Source organism: Notamacropus eugenii, chromosome 3 (genome assembly GCF_028372415.1).
Source record: "Notamacropus eugenii isolate mMacEug1 chromosome 3, mMacEug1.pri_v2, whole genome shotgun sequence".
NCBI classification, from domain to species: domain Eukaryota; kingdom Metazoa; phylum Chordata; class Mammalia; order Diprotodontia; family Macropodidae; genus Notamacropus; species Notamacropus eugenii.
Window position 1 is genome coordinate 270,445,511 of NC_092874.1, and position 26,504 is coordinate 270,472,014.

At 39.1% G+C, this 26,504-nt stretch overlaps 1 protein-coding gene across 2 annotated transcripts in view; it reads right to left on the minus strand.

The window, feature by feature from the left end:
• The window catches only part of KITLG (KIT ligand), a 119,208-nt gene that overhangs the window by 20,242 nt on the left and 72,462 nt on the right, over positions 1-26,504 (minus strand). For both annotated transcript variants that reach the window (XM_072655536.1, XM_072655537.1), the window contains exon 3: positions 16,993-17,055. In XM_072655536.1, the coding sequence (XP_072511637.1) occupies positions 16,993-17,055 (63 nt within the window). The remainder of the gene's footprint in view (positions 1-16,992; positions 17,056-26,504) is intronic.

The following is a 26,504-nucleotide window of genomic DNA, read 5'->3' on the forward strand; positions in this document are numbered from 1 at the left end:
CCAAAGCAAACAGGACAAACCTTCCTGTAAAAGGTGGGGTTTTATTTTCCTCCTAGAACACTAGGCCAACAGATCCAGAGACCTCAGAGGTCATCTAATTTAATTCAGGAAATGAGGAAACTGAAGCCTAGAAGCTAAAGGACTCATCCAAGGTCATCTTATTGAAGGCACCACATTGGTCTATCAAGATCATGCTTTATAGTTCTCTCACTTAATCCTCACAACAACCTTGTGACACAGGTGCTCTTATTATTCCCATTTTACAAATGAGGAAACCGAGGCAGAGGCAGTTAAGTAACTTGCCCAGGTTCATACAACTACTAAATATCTGAAGCTGAATTGGAACTAGGATCTTCCTGACTCCAGGTCTAGTACACTACCACCTAGGTATCCCCTAAACAGTGTGATCCGTACTTGCTAGACAGTCTTTCACAAAGCAGTATGTACCACGATAATAAGGTAGGCTGTGCAGCATGGGGCTGGTTCAGCTCATTATACTGTTAAACCCATTCCCTCTTCATTCACATTCCTTCCCATGTTTCTGGTGAATTTTGTGGTTTGTGGACACAACAAAATTTCCTTGTTGAAGCTGGGTACTTTCTTTCCTGTGGCCTCAGAGATAAATGAGAGGTTTTTTCTCCATTCTAACTCTCCCCATTCACGCGCCCTTTCACCTTCAAAATAGCCCATCATTTATAATGAAATGCTTAAATATTTACTGCTATAAAGGCATTTCTATTTATCTTACAATGGCCACAGAACTAGATATTTACATCTTATGGCTTAGAACCCTCTTGAGTCTGTAATAATTACCTTTTCTCATTTTCTTATGCAAAGAATCACTTCCCCATCCTTACCATCCACACATATAAACTCAACTTGACAAATCTAGTATATCTTAAGAGTTAACCAGGGGTGGAGAACCTGTGGCAAAATAGAAATCCTTCTATTATGGGAAGAATTTGTTCTGTGAAGTTTGGATTCAGTCAGAAGGCCACCCTTGAGGACCTAGAGGGCCACATGCTTCCCCACCTCTGAGTTGGACCATAAGGACTTCACTTTCTAATCCCATTCAAATGTTTAACATTTGTACTTTATTTGGACTTGTGATTTCAACAGCATGGGGAACTCCTAGCATGTAAATACTTTCCACAGATGCTTAACATTGTTGCTGTTCTGGTTCTGGCAGAGGACCAATGACATCAGGAGGGTGATGTCTTGACAAACAAGTGAATCAGATTTAAGTGAGGCAGAAGTGTCACCAGCCTCACTATCTCCTCCAGAGTCCTTTGGAGTCCAGTGGCAAGACATTGCCGATTGCTAACTTAGAAGTCTTAGAGTTACCTGAACCACTAAAGAGTTGTGATTCGCCCACAGTCACACAACTGCTATGTGTCAGTGGCAGAATCTTAGGTCTTTCTAACTTTAAGGCTGACTAGCTCCCTCTCTGAGGCACCTGGATGGCTCAGTGGATAGAGTGCTGGGGCCAGAGTCACAAAGACTAGAGTACAAATTTGGCCTTGGACGCTAGCTGTGTGACCCTGGGCAAGTCATTTAACTGTTTGCCTTAATCCACTGGAGAAGGAACTGGTAACCCAAACTAGTCCAGAATCTTTGCCAAGAAAACTCCACAGATTCACAAAGAGTCAGACATGATTAAACAACTGGACAATTATTTATCATACTATCTCTCTTGATATTTCTAAATGATAGAAATATGCATGTTATTATTGATACAATCATTATATAATTATGCTATATTACATATTTATTTTTGTTATTATACATTATCATTATTATTATATTAAATAGGTATTTGATAATATTATAATAATGACCACAAGTTACTGAAGGCAGAGGCTGGTTTTACCTTTCTTTGTATCCCCAGTACTTATTGTAACTTCTGGCACAAAGTAAGCAAATTTTAAATGCTTGTTGGCTGACTTTAACGTTTACAAAGAACTTTGCATACATTATTTTATTTGGGTTTCACAACAGCCAGATTTTGGGGGAGGTATAATACAAGTAATACAAGTATTATTATGTTCATTCTATAGATGAGGAAAGAGGGAGAGGAGAGAGGAAGGGAGCAAAATATTAGCTTCTTAAGTGTCAGAGGCAGGATTCGAACCCAGGTTTTATGGCCTCCTAGTTTATTATCCTGTGCACAAGATCATGCTGTCTTTATTATTAGCTTATTTTTATGTTGGTTAATTATCCTTTCTGCACTTCAGGATGGTGAAACAATAAATAAAACACCATGAGTTTCCCGAAAGTATTCAATGTCGTGCTCTTGTGACCGTCATAACCTCCTTAGAAAAGATTATGATCTAAAGTGAATGCTTTATCTACCCACTCGTATTTTAGTCTGTTAAGATCTTGGCATTTAAGTTCCAGAATTTGTCACAGATAAAAGAGCAGAGCAGACAAACCCTATTAACTGTCAGCCAGATTTGACCTGCAAGCCTGGAAGAAAGAAAAACCAGTTTCCACTAGCATACCAAGCACTAAGCTACCTTCTTTTTAATTAACTGCAGTCAATGATTTGCAAATGGCATAAACCCAAGTGAACTAACTATTATACTACAGAGAAGGAAAAGAATATACTGTCCTCAAGTATCCTGAGATTGTGGGTTGTTAAATGATCCTAAGATCTTGGATTGGGAAAGAACCTTAGGGATCTTCTTATCTAACACCCTGATGTACAGATGACCTCTCTTAACTAGAGGTAGTAAGTAACTGAAAGTCCCACAGGTAAGGATATGTTTATTTGTTCAAGGCTCTTAAAAACCTGGCCATTTCTTGGAAAAGGAAAGGATGCTCCCCTTTCCACACCACTCTCTGGCTGCCATTAATTTGATTGGGAATCTTAGTAACACAGGGAAGGATTTGAACAGAAGTCTAATATCTACGGCTCAATAATTTTTCCAAGAGCTTCCACTAATGTAATTTAAGTTTTCTTCATACATCAAAAATTGTATATTTGCTATTATTTTCCACTTTTTTCTCATTTCTGTTTTAGAGACTGGATAAACTTAAACAGCTTTTAGAAACATTAACTCATTGGAATAATGTGAATAGTGAATAATGTTATCTCTGGGGCAACTAGAAAAGACAAAAAAAAAGATTAACCAACTGACTAAGGGCACACAGATGATTCGAGGAGTAGATTGAGGTTTCTGCTCTATCCAACAGTTCCCAAAGGAAGAAATTTGCCTAAGGCAAATCTTGACATTTTTATGAAAAGAGAAATCTGTTTCCATTTCTACATCTTTATCAGGCTTCCATTCATTTTCTTTAAATCCTCACTCAGTCTAGCCAGGCAGAAGAGGTAGGGTAAAGAAAGCTGATTCTAACTCTTGAGAATGCCTAACTCTTGCGACCTTGGGCATGTCACTAGGCCTTGGTTTCTTACTGGGTGAAAGGAAGGGTTTGACCTCTAAGGAACTTTCCCATCCTATGTTAAGTCTTGGCTGCCAATAGGTAAATCTATTAGGATCCTCCTCTATTATCATACAGGCAAAAGTACTTGGGGGGGGAGGTCCCTGACCACAAGTGACCCAAGGGTATGTTAGATGACATGTCACCAACAACAATGATGCCAAGTTTGATCAAAAACAACTTTGGGACTTAATAAAACAATATTAAACTGAATTTTCAATTTTATTACTAAAAACAAAAAAAAAAGTACATGAGTTTAAATATATTTGGGGAAACAGGCACTTCCAAAGACTAGCTACGTAAGCTAGCCAAGTTAAACAGGAGTGAACATTCAAAGACTGTCAGAGAAACAATTCAAAAATAGACAGCATGCCCCTAGAATACAGGAGGCAGCATTCTAAAACCTCAGCAGTCAGGAACCTGATATATCAGCTGAAATGAGCCATGTGCTTTTAAAACGTCACGAGGACTAGCATCATTTGCTTCACCTTATATTTGTTTCAAAGGGATCATTTTCAAAAGAAATTTAAACTGTTCTTTTTTTTAAATCAGCTGAGCCAAGTCACAATGCATCAATTTGTGATGGAGGAGGTTGATTTTAGAGGGTAGCTATCTAACTCAAGATCTGGAAAGTAAGAACTGGGGTGGGGGAAAAGAGACATACAGAGACAGAGAGGGAGAGGAGAAGACAGAGAGAGGGGGGCAGAGAAGAAGAAGGGGGAGAGGGTAAAGAGAGGGGGAAATAAGAGTGGGGGAGAGCAGGGAGAGAGGGGAGACACTGGTGCTATGTGCGGAATTCTATTCCCATTGGTTTCCCAATTCTGAAAAGAACTAGAGAGAAATGATTTCAGAATTCTTCTTAGTCCTCAAACTTTTGGTAGTTATGATTTTATTGTTTTATTGTATTCTACTTTTTTTCACTTAAGAAGCATTTATCTTCTCCCTCCTTCCAACTCATTGAAGTATAAGGAAAATAAAACCTTTTAAAACAAATATATAAAGTCATATTGGCTAGGTCTGAAAATTTATAGCTCATTCTGTATCTTGAGTCTATCACCTTTCAGTCAGGAGGTGGGAAGCATGTTTCATCATCTGTCCTCTAGAATCATGGTTGATTACTGTATGAGTCAGAACTCTTAAATCTTTCAAAGTTATTTGTTATTACAATATTTTTCTTGCTGTACATATTGTTCTCCTGGCTTTAATCACTTCTCTATGCATCAGTTCATATAAATCTTCCCTGGTTTTTGTGAAGTTATCCTTTTTTCATTCTTACAGCACAACGATATTCTATTACATTCATATAACATAATTGGTTTAGTCATTTCCAATTGATGGGTCCTCCCTTAGCTTCCAGGCCTTTGACACTATTAAAAAGGGGTCTGCTTATAAAAGTTCTTGTAAATATAGATCCTTTTTTCCTTCTTTTGACCTTTTTTGAAGGGTATAGTTTTTTAGTAGTGGTATCTCTAGTCAACAGGCATATACATAATTCAATGACTTTTTAGACATAGTTTCAGATTGCTTGCTAGAAAGGCTGGACCTCTTTCTAGCTCTACCAACTGTTCATTAATGTACCTTTTCCCCATAGTCTCTCCAACATTTGTCATTATCACTAATCTGGTAAATTTGAGTTAGAATATCAGAGTTGCTTTAATCTGTACATCTCTATCATTAACGGAAACACTTAAAAATATGGTTATGCACCTAACTTTTCAGTTTTGATTGGTTTGTTTCACTTTCTATGTACATGGTATATTGATGCAGTCACTTTGTATGTTATTTTCCTAGTTCTTAATTCACTTTGTACATATACCTAAGTTTTCTCATGTTTCTGTGTTCATCATATTCAGAATTTCTTTTACTGCACATTAATAATTCATTACATTCACATAATCCGATTTGTTCATATTCTTCATTCAATGGGCATTTACTTTGTTTCCAGCTCCCTGTTACAAAAAAAGTTGTGCTTTAAATATTCTGCTGGGTATGGGTACTTTCTTTTTTTGATAGTGATCTCCTTGGAATTTATGTCTAGCAGTGGAATCTCTGGTTCAGAGTGGATGGACAATTTATTTCCTCTCTTCTCATAATTCTAGATTGCTTTCCAGAACAGCTGGAAACCAACTAATTCACAGTTCTCCCATCAATACATACATCTTTGAAATACAATTCCATTCCTCAACTATTGTGTATCATAACACTAAGGTGACACCTTGGTAAGTCTGTACACAGTTTAGATAAGCAGTAATGAAGGTTTGGATAAGAAATGGTCCCTGACAGGTACCGAAAGGTAAAGATGTAGTAAAATAGGAAGAACTAACTTGGGAGTCAAAGTAGCTAGGATCAAATCCTACCTCTGATATATACAACTCATATGACTTTTGGCAAGTCCCTAACACTCCCTGGGTCTCAATTTCCTCACTTAAATGAAGGGGTTAGACTAGACAACTTCTAATGTAATTTCCACCTTTAGAACCAGCAGTCAATGAAACAGAATCAGCAGAGGTTGGCAATATATTGGCTTATGGGGAGGCAAAGTTAGGGAAAGGGAAGAGTCAGAAATGACTCAGGTTTGGTACCTTGATGATCCTGAAAAGGACAGATATTTGAAGAATACCCATACTTAGGAAAACAGAGAAGAGCTACAAAGGAGACTGAGAAGGATCAACCAGAGAACAAGGAAAACTATGTCAAGGAAGCTAAGAGACTGGAGTGTTTCAAGGATGAGTTAGTCAATCCAGTGTCAGAAATTAATTCTTTTGTGAAGGCAGATTAAGTCATCTTTTGTCTCAGTTCTTACATAGCCTTTAAATATGGAGTGGGTGTTGCCTCAGACAAACTGAGACCTGGGAAAGACCTTAGCTTAAAAAAGCCAAGGTCTCCCATTGCATCTGAGGTCATTTCCATTCATCCTGACCCATGCCTTGCCACAGGACCTCGATGACTTTGGAGGAGAGAGTGAAGCTGATGACTTTGCATAGCACTGCCTCAGTTAAATCCAATTCATTTTCAAGTCAAGACATCACCTCTTATTGTCATTGGTCCTCTTCCAAATGGAAGGAAGAACAACAGGAAGTCAATAGTGCTGAATGGAGTAGAAAAGTCAAGGATGATGTGAACTGAGAATACAGTGATTAGGGTCCTAAATTGTCAGCTGAAGTGAATTGATGGTCTTGGAGAGTTCAATTCAGTTCTACCCCCCCCCCCAAAAAAAAATCAATTCTACAAACATTTTTAAGTTTAAGGCATTGTCCTAGGTGCTGAAGTTACAAAATCTGAACTAGACCCTGACCTCAAGGAGAAGATATTCTACTGGGGAAGGTGGAATTAATAACATATATGCAACAAAATAAATAGAAAGCAAGGAATCAAACTGTAATTTTGAGACCTAGTAGTGCTCACAAATAGGAATGAGGAAGGGAGAGGGGAGTTGATCAGAAAAGACCTCATCTGAACCTGAGTTTAAATCCAGCTTCAGATACTTATTCTTGGTGTGACCCTCCACAAATCACTTGACACTGATAGAAGAGAAGGAGGAAGATAAGAAGGAGAAGGAGGAGAATGAGGAGAAGAAGAAGAAAAAGAGGAAGAAGGAGGAACATTATTTGGAAGTTGAACCAATAAAATAAATCAAGAAATTCTAAGAAGCATTTGATACAAGAGTGAGAACTGCAGTCAGATATCAGAGGATGTTAAGGGATGAATGGGTGATATCAAATGCATTCAGTGAGCGTAATCAGTTCACGGAGTTTACCAGTGAGGAGATAACACAGCTTGATCTGGCAGCAGGGTCATGGGAGAATTATGCTGTATTTTGTTTTGGTTTGTTTCCTCTAGGATAAATAACACCTGGGTAAGTTTCAAAACCCAGGAAGAGAAGCCCATAGAAAGGCAAAGATTGAAGATAAGAAAGAGGGGAAGGAGGGGCCATCAGAGAATGAATGAAATGAAATCACCAGGATAAGCAGAACAGGTCCTATCAGTACAGTTTTCATTGTTTCTAGGCCATCTGGGGGCCAAATCAGCTCATTTCAGAGGCTCACCTCCATAAGGTTGGCCACTGGATGATGAAGTGTTAACGCTGTAGCAACATAAAGTATGGAGAGGGTTACAACCTGCAGCATAGGAGGGGCAGATCGGGACAAGGAATGTGCTATGGTTAAGAGATATTATTTGATTTGCCTAAGGTCACCCAGCAAAGAGGACTACACCCCTAGTGTCTGACTTTTAGATGAATTTTTCCCCCACTTAGTATCCCAATACAAGGATAGCCAAATTAGACAGGATATAAAGATAACGGACATCTATTTCACTGTGACCTGACTGTGTGGTCATCTGACCCTATAGGACATGCAGACACATAAATCCTGATCTTTCACCAAGATGGCCTCCAGATAATGGAAATGGTTTTTTCAGTCTCATTTCCATTAATATTGCCAGGATTCAAGGCTGGGTCCAGTTGTCTTTCAACAATAATGGAAAAAGCCTCTGTGGAAGCCCATTTCAGACAAAGCTAGTGAGACTGGGCATTGAAGCCTGGGTCCATATACTTGATTCTCCTGGCCAACTCAACGTGCGTTCTGCATGATGAACACTGCTAGTAAAGATAAAAAAGGGTTGTTCATTAGTCTAACCTGCTTCAGTATATACTTCAGCTACCAAAAGCCCAGGAGCCCTAAGTGATTCACTGTGTGGTCTTGGCGAATGATGAAGATGTTTTTCAAATATGACTCAAGGCTTCTAATCTACTGAATCTAAATGTTAATGCTCGGTGCTTTGTTTGACAGGTTTGTTTTTGGTTTGTTTTTATTTTTGTTTCATGCACAGTAGGCATCAGAATTGTCAGTAGACGGGATGGGAATACCCAGGGCATGTGACATACTCCACACTCTTTTATCCTGCATTTCCAACTTCTCCCTGGTTCTAGAGTACTGGAAGGAGCCAAGAACTACAAGATTGCACTATTCTAGGATCCAAAAGGATCCTTTAGAGGGAAGTTTTCAAGATGCAGTTCAAGGACCTTTTGGAGGTCTCTGAGAGCATTTAGTCGTGTTAATTTTTTTTCAGATCTGACTCTTCATGACCCCATTTTGGAATTTTCTTGGCAAAGATGCTGGAGTGGTTTGTCATTCCCTTCTTCAGCTCATTTTACAGATGAGAAAACTGAGGTAGGGTGATGTGACTTGCCCAGTATTGCACAACTAGTAAGTGTCTGAGGCTGGATTTGGACTCAGGAAGATGAGCCTTCCAGACTTCAGATCCAGCACTCTATCCACTTCACCATCTAGCCTCCTCATCATAATAATATTAAAATATAATTTTCCTTCTAAAATCATTCTCCCCCCACCTCTATATCTAGGAGAGGCCAGATTTTTTCATATACTTCAAGACAACATATCACAACAGATTGAGTTCAGAAGCAGATGAGAATCCAACTGTCTTCTAATAAGCCAGATATTAAAAAGATTTGCAAAAATATGTAGGGCAATGTCACCCCTCTCATTAATTTTTTTTGGAAAATAGTAGTTTTTTCAGAAAATGTTTTATTTATATTAACCTGCAATGGTTTTGTTATTTTTAAATGAATTTTTAATAATGCATCAATTTCAATTTCTAATATGGTAAATTTTGATATGTCCCACATAAATAAAAGCTCTTTGGGGTCTTTAAAGATTTTTAAGAGCGTAAAGGCATCCTAAGACCAAAAAGTTAAGAAATACTACTTTAGAGTTAAGAAACTCAGGCATGATGACTTGCCCAAGGTCACATACAGGACAACTGTGACAGTAAAGTCCAGCCCCACAGCTTCTGGACTCAGTGCTTTTTCCACTCACTGTCCAATGCAAGAATAGCCAAATTAGACAAAGATGGAAAGATGAGAGATATTTATTTTCCTGTGACTTGCCTGTGTGACTATATTATCCTATGGGAGATGGAGACATACAAATCTTGATCCTTCGCTAAGAAGGCCTCCAGATAATAGAAATGATCCTCTTAGTTTCATTTTCTGTAGACATGGTTCTGTAGACATAGAGTAAGGGCACTAAGAAAGTACAGTATCAAAAGACAGTATAGCATTAAAAACTAGCTAATGAAAGTCAATGTGTTGTTGTTCAGTTGTTTCAGTCATAACTGACTGTAATCCTCTTTGGGGTTTTCATGGCAAAGATACTGAACTTATTTGCTATGTCCTTCTGCAGCTCATTTTACATATGAGGAAACTGAGGCAAACAAGGTCAAGTGACTTGCCCAGGGTCACAGTCTGAGGCTCTATTTCAACTCAGATGTTCTTGACTCCAAGCCTAGGGCACTATCCACCATACCGCCTAGATGCAGAGAACACTGGTGTAGAAGTCAAAGGACCTGGGTTCAAATCTCCCCACTTATTTGGATACTTATAGCCTCTATTATATTAGATATAATATTTAAGTCACTTGGCTCTCATTTTCCCAACTGTAAAATGAGAAAGCTGGACTCCATACCTTCTGAGGTCCTCTCTTCTTCCACAATCCTAACAACTGTCTCAAATGACCTTAGGTTCACTTAATTGTTCATTGTTCTGCCATTAAAAAAACCACTGATAAATGTTTTTGATACCCAGCCCTCTTTCTTCATGTCCCTCAATGTCATAATACAGACTAATCAAATAAAAGTATTCCGCAAAACCTGGAGTTCTCTGTTCACATCCCAGAGTTAGTGCTCCCACATCATTTCCTCTGGGATACCTGGGTTATGTAAGGATTTATTTTCATCTTCTCCCTAAACAATATTTTTGGGTCATGACAGTCAAATGTACAACAGTCCTACCAAGAATAGTGTTACACACGTAGAGGTGGAAAGGACCGTGGAGAGTATTTAGTCTAATGACCTAATTTTACAGATTAGGAAACTGAGGCCCAGAGAGGGTAAGAGACTTTCCCCAAAGTCACATAGGGAAAAACCAACAGAACCAGGATTAATTAGAGTCTCAGGATTCCAAGACAATTTTTTTTTTTTGCAGTATCAACCTTAGTTTTCTTTCTCTAATGGAAATGTTAAAAAAGGAAAATAATTAAGTAAAATAGAACAATTAAAAATTATCTAATTCAAGCAATTATGAACTAAACAATATTGAATTTGAATCAGGAAGACCTAGATTTAAATCCTGGCCCTGGTCTAGGAGCACATTACAAAATGCACTGACCTTCAAATGAGAAGGCCTAGTTTGGAGACCTGGCCTTGACCTTAAACACCAAGGCACAGCTCGGCTACTTTGCACAACCCTCCTGTTTTACAGCTGAGCAAAGCTGAGGCCCAGAGAAATCCAGGGACTTGTCCAAGGTTCTATGGGAAATAAGACACAAAGTTGAATTCCAAACCCAGGATTTTTTTTATTCTACAATGTTGGCTTCTCTCCCAGTTCAAAAGAAAATTATTAACTGTCTACACAGTGCTAGGCACTGAGGAGATGAAGACAGATATGACACAATCTCCAATTATTATTCAGAGGAAAGAATGATGGTTTTGGAGCCAGAAGCTATGAAGTAAAATCACCGCTGAAGATCTATGTGACTTTGAGCAAGGTATTTAATACTCATGAACCTTGTTGTATTAATTTCTAATTTGGGGATGTCCTTGTCCTTAAAACAGGTAAGTCATAATCATTAAGACTGAGGACTTTTTCTGCATATGGCATCATCCTGGGTACTACGGAAGATACAGAGAAATGAAAGTGAATACACATAAAATTACAAGCAGCTAGGTGGAAAAATGGATACAGTACATGGAGTCAGGAAGACTCATCTTCATGAGTTCAAATCTGGCCTCAGACACGTACTAGCTGTGTGACCCTGGGTAAGTCATTTAACCCTGTTTGCCTCAGTTTCCTCATCCCTAAAATGAGCTAGAGAAGCAATAGGCAAAACACTCCAGTGTCTTTGCCAAGAGCCCCTCAGATAGGGTCATGGAAGAGTTAGACATGACTGAAATGACTACACAGCAGTACATCAAGTTACAATACCAGTACTAACTCACATGTCTCTAGTACTTCCAGATACTGCAAAGCACTTTCCACACAACAACCTTATAGGATAAATAGTCCAATCTACTTATACTTTTACTTAATATTTTATTTTTCCTCAATTATATGTAATTTGTTTAAATTTTAACAGTTTAAAAAAACTTTCAGTTCAAAATTCTCTTCCTCTTTCCCCTCCCCTCCTCATTGTGAAAGCAAGCAATTTGATATAGGTTATACATGTTAAGTCATGCGAAACATATTAGTCATGTTGTAAAATAAAACACAGACATTAAAAGAAAAAGAAAGCAAAGAAATAGTACGCTTTGATCGGCTGAAAAGGTCTCAGAGACCTCCAAAGGTCCTTGGACCACATCTGGAGAACTCTCCTCTAAAGACTGTACGTCTTGTAGTTCTTGGCTACTTCTAGTACTCAAAAACCAGGGAGAAAATGGAAATGCAAGATAGAAAGTGTGGAGTGTGCCACATGCCCTGGGCATTCCCATCCTGCCTACTGCCAATTAAACAGTTACCATGTGCAAAGCACTGCCTCAGGTGCTGGGGTTCCAAAATCAAAGTAAAATAATGCTTGTCCTCAGAGGGCTTATATTCTACTGGGAGGGTATTACACATACAAACAAGTGTAAATACACGAAAATTCAAAGAGGGTGAGAGCTGTAACAATTGATGGGGAGGAGAGGGGCAGGTTAGGAAAGGCTTTAACAGAAGGTGTCCCTGAGTTTGAAGGAGATTGGAGATGGTAAGGAGAGAGTGCATTCCAGGCGCAGGAGTCTATTTAAAGGCACAGAGGGAAAATGTTGGGTTGAGGCAAGAGTTAGCAAGTAAGTCAGTTTGACTGAACTATGGTGTTAATGAAGAGAAATGAAAGGAAATTAATCTGGAAAAGTTAACACAACTATATTTATCCTTCTTTTACAGACAAGGAAACTGAGGCACAGAAAAATTTAAGTCACTTGCCTAGTATCAGATAGCTAGTGTAGGGAGCTAGGATTTAAATCCAGGTCTCTTTAACCACAAGTCCCTATTTTAAAACTAGATCCCCCCATCTCACCCAAGCTGGAAGAACAGGGGTCTTTCAAAGGCCCAATCCCACTACTAACACACAGAGAGCTTTGACTTGCTCTGTTTTGAAACTGGGTGTCTCTGTAGACAATCCAGTTCCCTTCCACAACCTTCCCACAGTTTCCCTACATTGAGGTTGAACTTCGTATGAATGCTTCAATCAGTAAGTCAGTCAACAAACACAACTGGTCTGCTTCACGTCTACAGGCCTCAGTATCTCCCAGAAGCTGGATTATAGGCATGACCAGCATTTTCCATGATCCCCAGATTGTCATTTATTGGAGGTTTCTTTCATTAAACAAGAAGGTAGCTATGTAAGGCAGCACTGTCACTGAGATGGGCCAGGAGCACCATATGAGCTGATGCGTTGGCTCTGGGGTTCCTGGTGGAGATGGAGATTAAGCTTACAGATAAACGGAGTTCTATGAGTCTATGGAAGGATCTAGACAAGGAGATATTCCAGGTTAAGTCAATAGCATTTTAGAACAAGGATCAATGGTAGCACATCTGAGTAACAGTGAAGACACTAACCTAGAGTGGAGAGTTTGGGATAGCCAAGGTAGGAAATGAGAATTAGGATGGGATCATATTTTCAAGAGCACTGAATGCCAGGCTGAATTTGGATCTTCATCCTCTAGACAATGGGGATTAAGACAAACAGAGGTTACATGGCTTGTTCAGGGTCACACAGCTAATAAGTGTCTGAGGCTGGATTTGAACTCAGGTCTTCTTGACTCCAGGCCCAGTGCTCTAGCCATTAAGCCACTGAGTTATCTAGATTTAGAGCTCAGAGGTCATCTAATTCCCCTCTCTCCATTTTACCAAAGGAAAAAAAAAATGAGGCCTCAAATGGGAAAGTGATTTGATATATTTCCAGGTGAGTGTGTGATCATGTGAACAGAGGGTCACTAGCTTTACAAATAAAAGCAGGTCGTATTTCACATAATTATTTTTGGTCCAACTCTTTATTATTTCTGTTCTCCCAAGCTCCCTTAGAGTTTGCTTCAGTTAAACTGGTAAAGAATCTTTCAGTGCTCAAATAAGGGAAAATCAACTTCTGGGCACACGAGACTTTGAACTGGACAACCGGTAGAAAAAATCCAGATGTATGTCACACAAATAACTGTCACCAAAACTGAACAATTGCCTCTCAAGGGTCTACTGTTCAGAGTACTAGGCATCAATTTGAGTTTTCTCCCTCATATCCTCATAGGAGGCTGATTATAAAAAGAAAAAGGGAAAATTGTTGGAAAGCTAAAGGAAACCATTACCTAGCTGGCAGAATTATGGTTCATAATCATTTAAGCAGGACTGGTAATTACGGTTAGGCTTAAACACAGATGTTTCATATTAACAGGATGCGCACACCCTGCTATTTGGAAGCGGTATTCTGACAGATAATTCACAAGTAGTGTTTCTGACGTTCTCCTCCTCAAAACTGGGTTGCCAGGACTCAGGCTTTTCCTTAAAAATCTGTTTTGAGCCCTGCATTTTAGGAATGAGTAAACTGAGGAGAAGGGGAAGGGGGGGAAGGGACTTCCTCAAGATCGCAAAGTTACTGAGTAGCCAAGGTGGAGCTAGAACTCTAGAGAAGTCTACTGACTTGTAGCTCAGTTGTCTTTCCAGCAGACCAGTCACCGTCCCTTCAGAAAATTGCATCCCAGTGGCTTTTCACCAAGAAGAGTCTAAAAAAATCTCACCAACCCGGCAAATGCTAACATTTTGAAACAAAGGGAAGAATCATCTATACTTGTATTCTAGCCCAAAGCCATATGGAATAGCTTGTTCTCCACTGTAATACTGGCATACCACCAATTACCACCCAGGTGGTTGGTTTACCACCAACCAAAGCCACAGTCACTGGCAATATGGTCAGAACTCAGGGAAGTTAATTATCACTTTTGGACTGCCAGGTCTACATTAGTCCTCTGGGATCCTAAATAGTTCCCAAATGACTTAAAACTCTCAAAAGAATTTAAAATAACGGTTCATTTCAGTCTGGATGACACTTCTCAGGTTACAGAGTTAACCAAGGAACAAACTACCACACTCTCCTCTAACAAGATTAAATGATATTAATTTTTAGGTAAAATACACAAAACAGGAGCATGTGCTATGTTAACTATACAATCACCCTTGGGGGTCCAGGATTCCCACAATCTTGGCTACATAACAGCACAGATGTCACTACAGCATTGTCCAACTTGAAAATAATCAAAGGAAAAAGGGAGAGAAGGAAGAAAAGAGGGAGGGAAGGGAGTATGGAAGGAAGGAAAGAAGGAAAGAGGGAGGGAGGAAGAGAGGGAAAGAAGGCAAAAAAGAGGGAGAGGAAGGGGAGGGATGGAGGAAGGGAGAAAAGAGGGAGGAGAAAGGGGAATGAAGGAAGGAAGGAGGAAGGGAAGAAAGGAAAAAGGGTGGGGAGGGAGAGGGATGAGGAAGGGAAAAAAGGAAGGAAGAAAGGAAGGACAGAAGGAAGGGAGGGAGTGAAGAAGGAAAAGAAGGAAGGGAGGGTTAGGTACAGTTTGGGACCAACTCAGCCCTAGTGGAGATAAAATAAGTGGTAACTGCAGGTATGGAATGTTTTTAAAATAGTTTCAAGTAACATGATTTAGCACAAATTCTATACCAATCAAAGACTGGTTCAATGGGGATTAAGAACTACATAACCAATGCCTAACAACTGCATAACTAATCATGGGTAAACATTAACTCTTTCCCAGCCATGACAAGGAATGGGTCATTATCTAACTCAGATTAAAAAGGAAAACTCCTAAACCATACAATCACAGACAGAAATATCCAAGGATACATAGCTTGGTAATGCACAAGAACAATTCTGATTGGCAACAGAGAGCTTCTTGGCGTCTGACATCAAGGTCTTCTGAACCACTACAAAGTTCACTCCAAAAATGTCTATTATGGCAAATAAACAGGCTTTTTTCCTGGAGAGGTGGTACTTGAAATTCTCTGGAAGTGACTGCCTTGAAAGCATTTGAGGGGGGCAAGGAGGTGGGTGGGGAGTCAGCAATTGGCATGTTTTAAGTCATCCAAAGATAAAGTTTCAATTGGGACATTTTGGTTCTTCCTCAACAAGCACTTATCAAGCATTGACTCTTACTGTGCTAGGTGACAACAGGTTGGGGGTGGGAATGAGTGGGAAAGAATTCCAGATGAACCAAAAAATGGGCTAGAAAAGATCTTCAATGAATGCATGAGTTTACTAGAAGGAAGTGACTAGCCCATGAACAGGACTAGGGCAGGTATGTTGGGTGGGGGGGAGGGGAGTAAAGAAATATTTTTTTGCTTCAGTAATTAAATAAGATGCTAAACAAACTGGAAAACATAACCATCTGCTTATGAGAATGCCTTAAAAAATGAAAACATATGCAGTAATGCCAATCACATTTCAAAGACAGATATCTTCTCAAAAACACATTGGGAATCAGGTTTTATAAGAATTTTGCACTTTTAAAGATGTGAAAAAATTTTCTAAAATTTCAGACTCAAAAAATATTCCACCACTACCCCCTCCCCTATTTGCTTAAGGAAGGAAATATGGAAGATGATTCATTACTTTGTCTTATACCTCAAAAGTGATATTTTTTAAAAATGCTATTATATTCATGACATGGAGATATATACAGGATAAGGCTAGGGACTAGATTTGTGATTTCATTTAGGGAGCTTCTTAGAGGGAGTTAGTGCAGTGGATAGAGACAGGAAGGTCTGAACTCAAATCTGGTCTCATATCCTTACTAGCTGTATGACCCTGGACAAGTCACCTAACTTCATTTGCCTCAGTTTCCTTAACTGTAAAATGAGAGACAAAATAGTACTTACCTCTCAGGGTTTAACTGTTGTGAAGATCAAATAAAATAATATCTTAGTGTCACAATTCCTAATACTTAGTTGGCTGGTTATTGGTTGGTTGGGGTGTTGTCCTTTATTCTTAAAAAGGACCAAAATGACATCGCTATGTTGGGGTCAAGGTACAGTGTGTCCGACTGTGGCTGATCAGATCACCACAATCTTGGCTCTATCGCAGGTTGGGCACAAACAGTCCACATAAACATTTGGAGCAGGGATGATCTGACATGTAGTAGGTGATTATAGGACAAAGCCTTCTTGGCAACTCAGATTTGCCTTGAGCCCTATCACTGAGAGTTTATGTGGCTTGCCCAGGGTCACACAGCCAGAGGCAGGGCTATCACCCAGTCTTCCTGGCTCTGAGGCTATCTCTCTATTCACTAGGCCACACTGCCTAGACACTGACAAATAAAGGAAGTTTGGGAAAAGACACTAGCTAAGTAAATGAATAAATGCCAATAAATAAATGGAGGAAGGAATTTGCAAGGATGATTTCCATTAAATCCTGGAAATTAGTAAAACTCTCAGTCCCAGAGACTTCTACAACAGGAAACGACTCAACCCATCCCTTCTGGTAGCTGTTATATGGAATGAATACATACCAAGAGTTCCATCCCGGGGACATAGTTAAGAGGTATCAAATAGTCACTCGGAAGATTTGCCACCTGCAGACAGAGAGAAAAAAGGAAATACCATAAGAAAAGTCATACTCTTTACTCAATCATCTCAATTTAAATGATGTCAAGAGAAACCTGATAATGAAAAAATATTACTGTTAATGTGTGGTATTTTCTTCAGAATGGGATATAATATTCAACCAACAAGGATTTGAATCCCTGATTTAGTTCCATTATTTGAATTTGTACTATGTTTCCACTGGGCTGGAACCGATGGCCATATTTTACATAATAATAACTTCAAATGGTGCCAATTTGATTATACATGCCCACTTCAGAGGATTCATTATTTGTGCCAGGTGCCAGGCACTGGGAGTACAAAAGCAAAAGGGAAAAAGCCCTACCCTTAAGGAGTTTAGCAGGAGAAACATTGTGTACACACACAATAAACACAAGGTATTGTGAAGCCAGGGAGGTACAAAGGGGTGGGGGATAGGAGGGGGTAGGGGGAGCTTCATGCAGAAAGTGGTGAATGAACGGAGCTCTGAAGGAAACTGGGATTTCCTTTTCAACCAATGGACCAAAACCCAAATAATTTAAGCTTCTCTCAATAGAAACTCAAAATTGAGCATGAGTATGGTAGGCAAGAAATGAAAATGCCATCATCAATTCTAGTAAAAAGAAAAGTGGACATTCATCAACATCCTATTTTTCTATTCTGTTCCTCCATTGGGGCATTAAAGTAAAACTTTCTTAAATTGATCCTATTATCTTTCTTTTTGACAAGACATGACTTTATCGCTACACGTCATGGTGGGGAACTTGCGACTTCTAGGTCCTCAAGTATGACCCTCTGACTGAATCTCTCCCAGAAAATCCCCAATTGTCACATGAATAAAAACAGATACTTCTTCTTCCTGGTTTCTGGATTGACAGCCTAAGTCAGAAAAAAAAATCCTGACCTGAATGAACTGATTCAGAGAAGAAACAACAAGGAAGATGATATAATAATAATGGCAAACATTTTGGGAACACTTTAAGACAAACAAAGTGCTGGGTTCAATTAAATATCCTCTCATTCAATCCTCACATCAACCCTAGTAGGTAGGTGCTATTATTAGTCATATTTTACAAATGAAGAAACTGAGGCAGACAGAAGTGAAATGATCTGCCCAGGATCACCTAGCTAGTAAGTTGTCTGAGGCAGGATATGAATTCAGGTCTTCATGACTCCAAGTCCAGTATTCTATCCATTCCTCCAGCTAGCTGCCATTAAAATGTACAGTGATAACAATAATATAAAGAAAGGCAAGTGAACTCTGATTAAATACAACGACCAATCTTGGCCACTAAGAACAGAGCAGAAAACCTTTGCTCCTCCTCGCCTTGGTAAAGAGATGTGGGAGCTATGGATGTGGAAGGCTGTATACACCATCAGACCAGTCCACTGAGTAGGTTGATTTTGCTTAACTTCGCCCCACCTTAAGTAAAAGAGTGGAGGCTTCACTTGAGACAGATGGCATTATCAGGGACTAAATGGGATGTAAATACCAAAAGAATTTTTTACAAAGGAAAGAAAAAAGGGAGGGAGGGAGAAAGAGAAAGAAAAGAAGAAACAAAGAGAAAAAAAAGAGAAAACAGGAGAAAAAGTGAGGGAGGGAGGGAGGAAGGAAGGAAGGAAAGTAGGAGGGACAGATAGACACTGAGTATGTAAGATCACATATTGGGAACAGCAGGGGATCTATGGGACCATCATTTAATAACTCAGGCTCAGAGAAGGTAAAGGACTTTTCTAAGGTGGCACAGGCAGTAGGTAGCAGAAATAGCATTTGAACTCAGGTTGTCTGACTCCAAATCCTGCAGTCTTTCCTCAGAACCATGGCATTGCTGGTTTGTTTTCTAAAACTCTGATTTTATTTTCTAACAAGCTTTTGTTGCTTGCCAACTCCATACCCTTTCTGACAAACTCATTGCAAGAGCTTTGGGCATTAAGACCTGCCAAAAGGAAGGGGAGTGGGGGAGGGAGGGTTGAGGAGGAAAGAGAAAGAATAAAAATGAGACGAAGGTCTGTTCAAGTTGAGAACATCGAAAACTTCGGCAGTTTCATATTAGCTCATTTGATCTGATGCCAGTTTAGCAAAACAAATGGCTTTGCCCTATTAGGCTGTTGGCTTTGCCATCTTTTATTTCCTTCCTTCCTTTTTCTCTTTCTCACTCCTTTCTTTTTCTTTCTTTCTTTCTTTCTTTCTTTCTCCCTTTCTTCCCTCTCCTCTTCCTCTTTCTTCTCTCTTTCTCTGTCTGTCTCTCTGTGTTTGACAGTCATGATAGCCCCTCTCAATTCATCTTTTTCTCTCTACCAGCCCTATTAGGATATATATTAAAACCTGAGTTGTTCCAAAGCCAGGGCTGTTAGAGGGAGGCTTACCTGAACAACAGACCCTATGCCTCCTGCCAATTGTCTGCCAAAGTGTGCTCTTCTGGCACTGTCCCCATTCCACAGCTGACCGCTGACCCCTCAGCCTCTTAATATTGGCTTAGATTTCTACCGTGTTCAAAGGCAGAGATATATAGATGTCATAGGAAAAAAGTTAGCCTCAGTCTCAGAAAGACTTGGAGTCCTATTTCTGACACATAACGACTGTGACAAATGACTTAACTCTCCCTCATGCCCTCTCCCAACCACTGCTGTATGTAACTCAAAATTTACAAGGGACACACGAGGGTCAATGTACTGAATTGGCAGAAGTCATTTCTTCATCCAGGTGTAGGATTTCATAGATCTAGAACCCATCCCCTTCAAAGTTTAGAAGGATTGTTCTTTATTCCATCTGGGTCAAGAGGTGTCCAGGTCAAGAACCCATCCCTTTCAACATTTAGAAGTAGCGTTCCTCATTCCATCTGGGTGAAGGAGGTTCCAAGGCTAGAACCCATAACATGTAGAAGGAGTGTTCCTCTTTCCACATAGGTGAAGGAGGTACCACAAGGATTATCAGAGGGGCAGTGAACATGGCAGACTGGCCTAATACCTTAAATAATGGATTTGGATACCTCAGGAAACATCTGGGTGTGAATTCTGCCTGACATTTATTGTCTATGAGACTATAGGCAAATAGCTTTACTAAGCCTCAGTTTTCTTATATAAAAGATGCATGAGACTCAGAATAGTAGAGAGGGAACAAGCAAGATCTATGTGATCTCTGACACACACTGGCTATATGACTCTGGGGAAAGACAATTCAACCTCTCAGTGTTCTAGGCTAGTGGTTCTGAAAGTGCGGTCCTGAGACCCCTCAGGGATTCTTTCAGGAGGTCCAGGAGCTATTTTCATAAAAATACTAAGATGTTTTAATTTCCAATACATATTGATTAAATATAACTCTCATAAGCAAAAGCTTTTGGGGATCACAATAAAATTTAAAAGTATGGAATGGGTTTTATTGGTCACTTGGTCCCAGCTTCTCGGATGAGGAAACTGAGGCTCAGAAGGAAAAAAAAATTACAAGTAAAGTTTGAATCTACTGAGATAATGAAGTGGCTTGGAATAATTTTAGACTTGACAAGATTAATTGGGAAATATAAGAAGATATTTTACCCCACCCCTTTGCAGAGATAGAGGGCCCAGCAGGTGTGAAAGACTACATAGAATGTCACATTTTCAAAAAATTGGTTTGATTTCACAGAATTTTCTCTCTTTTTTAAAATGTCATATGGATCCAGAGTGCAGGGAGATGAAGGAAATTTAAGTGATGTAAAAACAAAACAAAGCAATAAATTTTTTAGAAAAAAAATTCAACTTTACTGACAAAGGTCAAAAGCAGAATGTGAATGTGGGTCTCCTCAGACTTCAGATGCAATATTCTTCCCAGCCTATTTCCTTCTCCTCTTCTGACTTCTTCCACTTTGACTTCATTTTAGCCTGGGTTAGGTTACCTACCTGTACCTACCTACAATTCTACACACCGGTTTCTTCTTTGTCCCTGGGAACCCAGTTACCCAGCCTCCCAAGAGTAACAAGGTCTGAACTGAAAAGAAGTTACTCTTACTGAATTCAATTAAACTCTCATTTATTAGGCACCTACTGTGTGCCAAGAACTGGGGATCCAAGACAGAAGTAAAAACAGGATCCTGCCTTCAAAATGCTTACATTCTATTAGGGTGGTGGCTCTTAACCTTTTTTTCAATTGTGAGCCCCTTTGGAAGCCTATGGACTCCTCGGAATCATGATCTTAAATACATGAAATAAAATACATAGGATTCTGAAGGAAACTGATTATATAGAAATAATTTTTGAAATTTCATTTTAAGTTCACAGACTCCAGACTAAGAACCTGTATACCAAGGGAATAAGAAATATAAAAAGATAAGTTATAAAAAGGGGCAGCTAGGTAGCAAAATGGATAGACTGCTAGCCTCAAAGTCAGGAAGACCTGAGTTCAAATCTGACCTCAGACACTTACTAGCTGTGTGACTCTAGGTCAGTCATTCAATCCTGTTTGCCTCAGTTTCCTCATTTGCAAAATGAGTTGGAGAAGGAAATGGCAAACCACTCCAGTATTTGCCAAGAAAACCCCCAAATGGGGTCAACAGAGTCAGACACAAATGAAATGACTGAACAAGAAGAACTGTACAAGACAACTTGAGCGCAAAGAGAGCATTAACAAATTGGGGCAGGGGGAGGAGGAAAGCAAAGAGCCCTAGATTTGCAGTCAGGGTACTTCGGTTCAAATCTGTACTAAGCCATTTACAAGTTGTGTGATCTTGGAAAAATCATAAGCCCTTTGGACTTTTGGTTTTCTCATCCAAAAAATGAGGGAATTGAACATTCTGGTTTCTAAAGTCCCCTCCAATCTCCAATCCTATGAAACAAGGAAGACTTTCAAGAGGATGTGACATGAAAGAATCTTCAAAAAGAGCTAAGGATGCTGAGAGGCAAATATGAAGAAAACATGCATCCCAGGCACTGGGGATAGTTTGCACAAACACACTGAGATGAAATGGGAAGGTCTAGACATGACTGATAGCCCAGTTTGGCTATAATGTAGGGAAGTCACTTAAAGTAAGCTAGAAAAGTAATCAATCAATAAGCACCTACTATGTTCTAGGCATTGTGAGGGAGGCCAGAAAGGTGATTAACCAATCTATATGAATTTATTAAAAACCTACACAATATAATTGGTTTCTTTTGTAATTCTGAGTATTTTAAGACTTTAAAAAATGTGTGTTTCACCACTTTGCCCAAGGGGTCCAGGACAACAAAAAAAATCAGGAATGACTGCTACAGGACTTATGACCCACATGTTGGATCTGATCATTAGTCCACAGAATCTGGAATTTAATACCAGGCAGTTTTTTTCTGGACCCAATTCATGGGCATTTAAATCCTGAAATGCTAGGTATTGTGCTAAGATGTGAGATAAGATAGAAAAGTAAGCAATCAATCCATCGATAAGCATTTATTAAGGCCCTACTATATTCTGGGCACTGTATTAAATGCTAGGCAGGATGAAACTAGACTTGAAATGTCAGAATATGGAGCTTATTTTTTATTTTAGAGCAGAAGGTCTTAATCTGGTAAACATGAATTTTTTTAATAATGCAATCACTATTTCAAAATAATTGATTTCCTATACAATCCTATGTATTTTATTTTTGCATATAAAAACATTATTCTGAGAAGGATTCCACTAGCATCACTAAACTACCAAAGGGCGACACAACAACAAAAAATTATTAGAAGTAATAGGGAGCAAAAGAGTGTTCCAGAAAAGGTAGTGCCATAATCAGATGGTGATAGGCTTTAAGAAAATACTTCTCCTTCCATTTTTTTCACTAATATAGATACTTTGATGCTATTTTTTTTTTACCTTAACTTGGTTACTTTTCTCCCTTCTTCAAAGTTCTCTCCATGTTTTTGTATAATCACTTTTTTTCCCTTTGGAATCCCAGTCCTCATCTTTGAAAAACAAAGGGAACTCCCTGATTTGCAATGCTCAGGAGTAGACACTGGCAGCAGAGACACAATAGAAGCCTCTGCAGGTGTGAAAGCTGGAACTGGATATGCAGCAGATCAGCAACACTATATTCCTTTAAGAACAAGCCGCGTAAAATTAAAGTTATTCCAGATGAATAAACATGACAAGAAGTGACACGCATTCTGAACACAAGCTGTTTTACTGGTATTCCAGGCCAATCTAGACCCAACTTAACCGCAATTTGAAAAATAAAAATCCATTGCATCCCAAACATCTGGTTCAGCTTTTAATAGGCATGAGGGAAAAAGAATATGATGAATAAAGTATTTGTTGTACTGAGTGGTGATGGTGATGGTGATGGTGGCAGGTTTTGTTTTAGAAACAGGGTAGGGTAACAAAAATAAAGAAGAAAAAAAGGCATAGAGCAGGGATTGGTAATGCAGAATCCGTAAACTGTTTTTGAAAATTCCTTTTGAAAAATAACACAATATAATTGGGTTTTTTTGTAATCCTGAATATTTTATTTTATCTCTTTAAAAATGTGTGCTTCATCATTTTGCCCAAGGGGTCCACAACAACAAAAATTTCCGGAATGCCTGGTACAGGACTTTTATGACCCACATATTGGATCTGATCATTAGTCCACAGAGTCTGGAGTTCAAATCCAAGCAGTTTTTTTCTGGACCTGATTCATGGGCATTTAAGTCCTGAAATACTAAAAAGAAGCATCACATGCTTTAATCCAGAAGACAGTCCTAGGAAAGGGACCCTTGAGATACTGTTAGAGTGAAGATACCCCAATATCTCCCATCCTCCCTCAGTTTCAATAGACATTTGTTACGTGAACCTACTTCCCTTGTTTTCTTTGGTCCACTGCCAAGTTATTCAGAAGAGAACTTGGGAAATCAAGTCAGAGATTGTATAATCATAGCCTAAGTTACTACTTTCTGAGTGTGCCAGGTGGTAAACAAAGAAAAATAATGATGACAAACATTTGCTTAGCACTTCATCACTGCCCTTTTCTGCTTGCAAAGCATGTGTTCATAATACATTTGCACATTCATATATGTACACATCATGTGTGTATGTACTTACATGCTATGCATGTGGGCATATTATATCTATTTGTGCATGTATTATTGTGTGCACACATTTGCATTTATACATCTGTCCACAGACATAAGTGTGCATACATATATGTGTGTGTGCATACACACGTTCTTGCATGATCTTCACAACTCTGTGACGTAGGCACTATAATTATCCTCACTTTTGTGTTCCAGTCATTTTCAGCCATGCCAACTCACTGTGTTCCCATTTGGGGTTTTCTTGGCAGAGATACTGGAGTGGTTTGCCATTTCCTTCTCCAGCTCACTTTGCAAATGAGGAAACTGAGGCAAACAAGGTTAAATAACTGGCCCAGAATCACACACCTAGGAAGTGTATGAAGCTGGATTTGAACTCACAAAGATGTATTCCTGACTCCAAAACCAGCACTCTATCCCATTGTGTCACCTAGCTGCCTCTCTTTACAAATGAGGGAAATGAGGCCCATAGAGGTTAAGTGACTTGTCCAGAGTTTTATAGCTGCTAAGAGTGTCTGAGGCTGGATCTCCCCTGTCTTCCTGAATCCAAGTCCAGCACTCTATCCCTTGGGCCACTTAACTGCCTGGTGATATAATCTTATGATAATTAATCTAACCTTTCAGAAGTGTGTGATCAGGGAAATAGATAGGACAGAGTCGGATCTTGAAAGAAATAAAAACTGGCTAAGCAGGTCATGAACAAAATACAAATTGTAAATAGTATAGGAGTAGATAAGTAGTCTAAATCTACAATTATATCAGATTAATGATCCTAATAATGGTAGCTAGCCCTGACATAGCACTTGAAGGTTAGCGAAGCACTTTATGTCATTGCATTTGATTTTCCTAACAATCTCTGACATGGGTGCTATTATATTACTACTTTATAGATGAGGAAATTGAGGCTGCGTGAGGTTAACTGGCTTGTCCAAAGTCATGGGGAAGTAGTGGGAGATAAGAATGGAAAGTTAGGATAGAGACAGATTATAGAGGGTCAAGAATGATAAGTAAGAGAATTTGGATTTGATATTGTAGATGATGGAAGAATGTATATGCCAATGGGTGTGAAAGGGTAGCTAATGACTGTTTCAGGCATAATGATGACATACTTTAAGTGGTATTATAGGAGAATCCATCTGAAAGTAATATTTAGGATAAAATGGAATCAGAGGTCTGGAGAAAGAAAGAGGAGGCAAGCTAAAGATTCCTAAGTTCAACCCTGACAAGTAGTTTTAAAATGTTGACACAGAAATCAAAGTCCACAAAAGCTGCAAGGTTTTTCTAGAAAATTTTCTCCCCAAAGGATCCTGTGAAAAGCATTAATCAAGCAATCCATTAGGTGCAAACATTTCACAACCCAGCCATTCTAGGCAAATCATACTAATGAAAGAAATAGATTCTAGAGGGGCAGAAATAATCACTTAAATGCCAAATATGCCAATGCCCTTTGGATTTGAACTCTATGTTAAGCACCATGCCAAACTGCAGACAGCCTAGATGGTTAAAAACATATTCTTTAATGAAGTGTTAACTTTGCATGACCAGATGTATTTGGTTCCTACTTTGAGGTCGCTTATGGAAAGCTGCTTAAAAAAAAAAAAATCAAACCAACAAAATGCCTTCTCGAGAATATAGAATTAGAAAAATGGTATAAGACAAAAAAAAAAGGCACCATCCAGGGCAGCCCCAGCTGAAAACATAAGAGATCCAGATATTTGGCAAGCAAAGGTCCTTTGGCTTGCTACCCTGAAGCAAAATATGTTTGGACAGCAGGAATAAAAAAGCTGGGAAAGCTAGAACAACATCTCCTTGAGCTCACTGGTTTGAAGCCTGAAGTTCTACCAGTCATGAAAATTGTTAAGATCCATTAAAAAAGAGGCTTCTGGGGACCCTCTGTAGTCCTGTTGTCTCAACTAGATTCTAGTACATGATGGTGAAAACCAGACCAGAAACAAAGGCGGCAGTGGATAGCTGAAGTTTGGATGTCCAGCTTTTATGGAACGTAAGAAACAAGACTTTCTGCCTCTGCCCTAAAAGGCCCATGTTTCCTCCACCAATTAGAGACCACAAAATGGTATAAATCTCTTAAATGAAATGAACAAGATAGTACCAGAAAAAGGCGCTGTGTCAGGAACCAGGAATTCATTTCCCTGTAGATCATCCTTGCCCAGAGGCTTAGTATAAAATTTATTGGATGCTCAACCCCTATGAATCATACAGAATATTTTTATTCCACTTCTAAAAACTTTTTAAAAGTCATTGAGGTAGCATTGTACTTCCAATTCTAAATCTCTGAGCCTATCAGCTCTCAATATTCCTGCCCAGAGAACCATCTGGGTCATTGGAGTACAATTTTCAAAGTTACCTAGATTGTTATTTTATGGTATCTTAATAGAGAGTTTTTAAAAAATGTACAAAGAAACTTCAAGGGAGTTTTCTG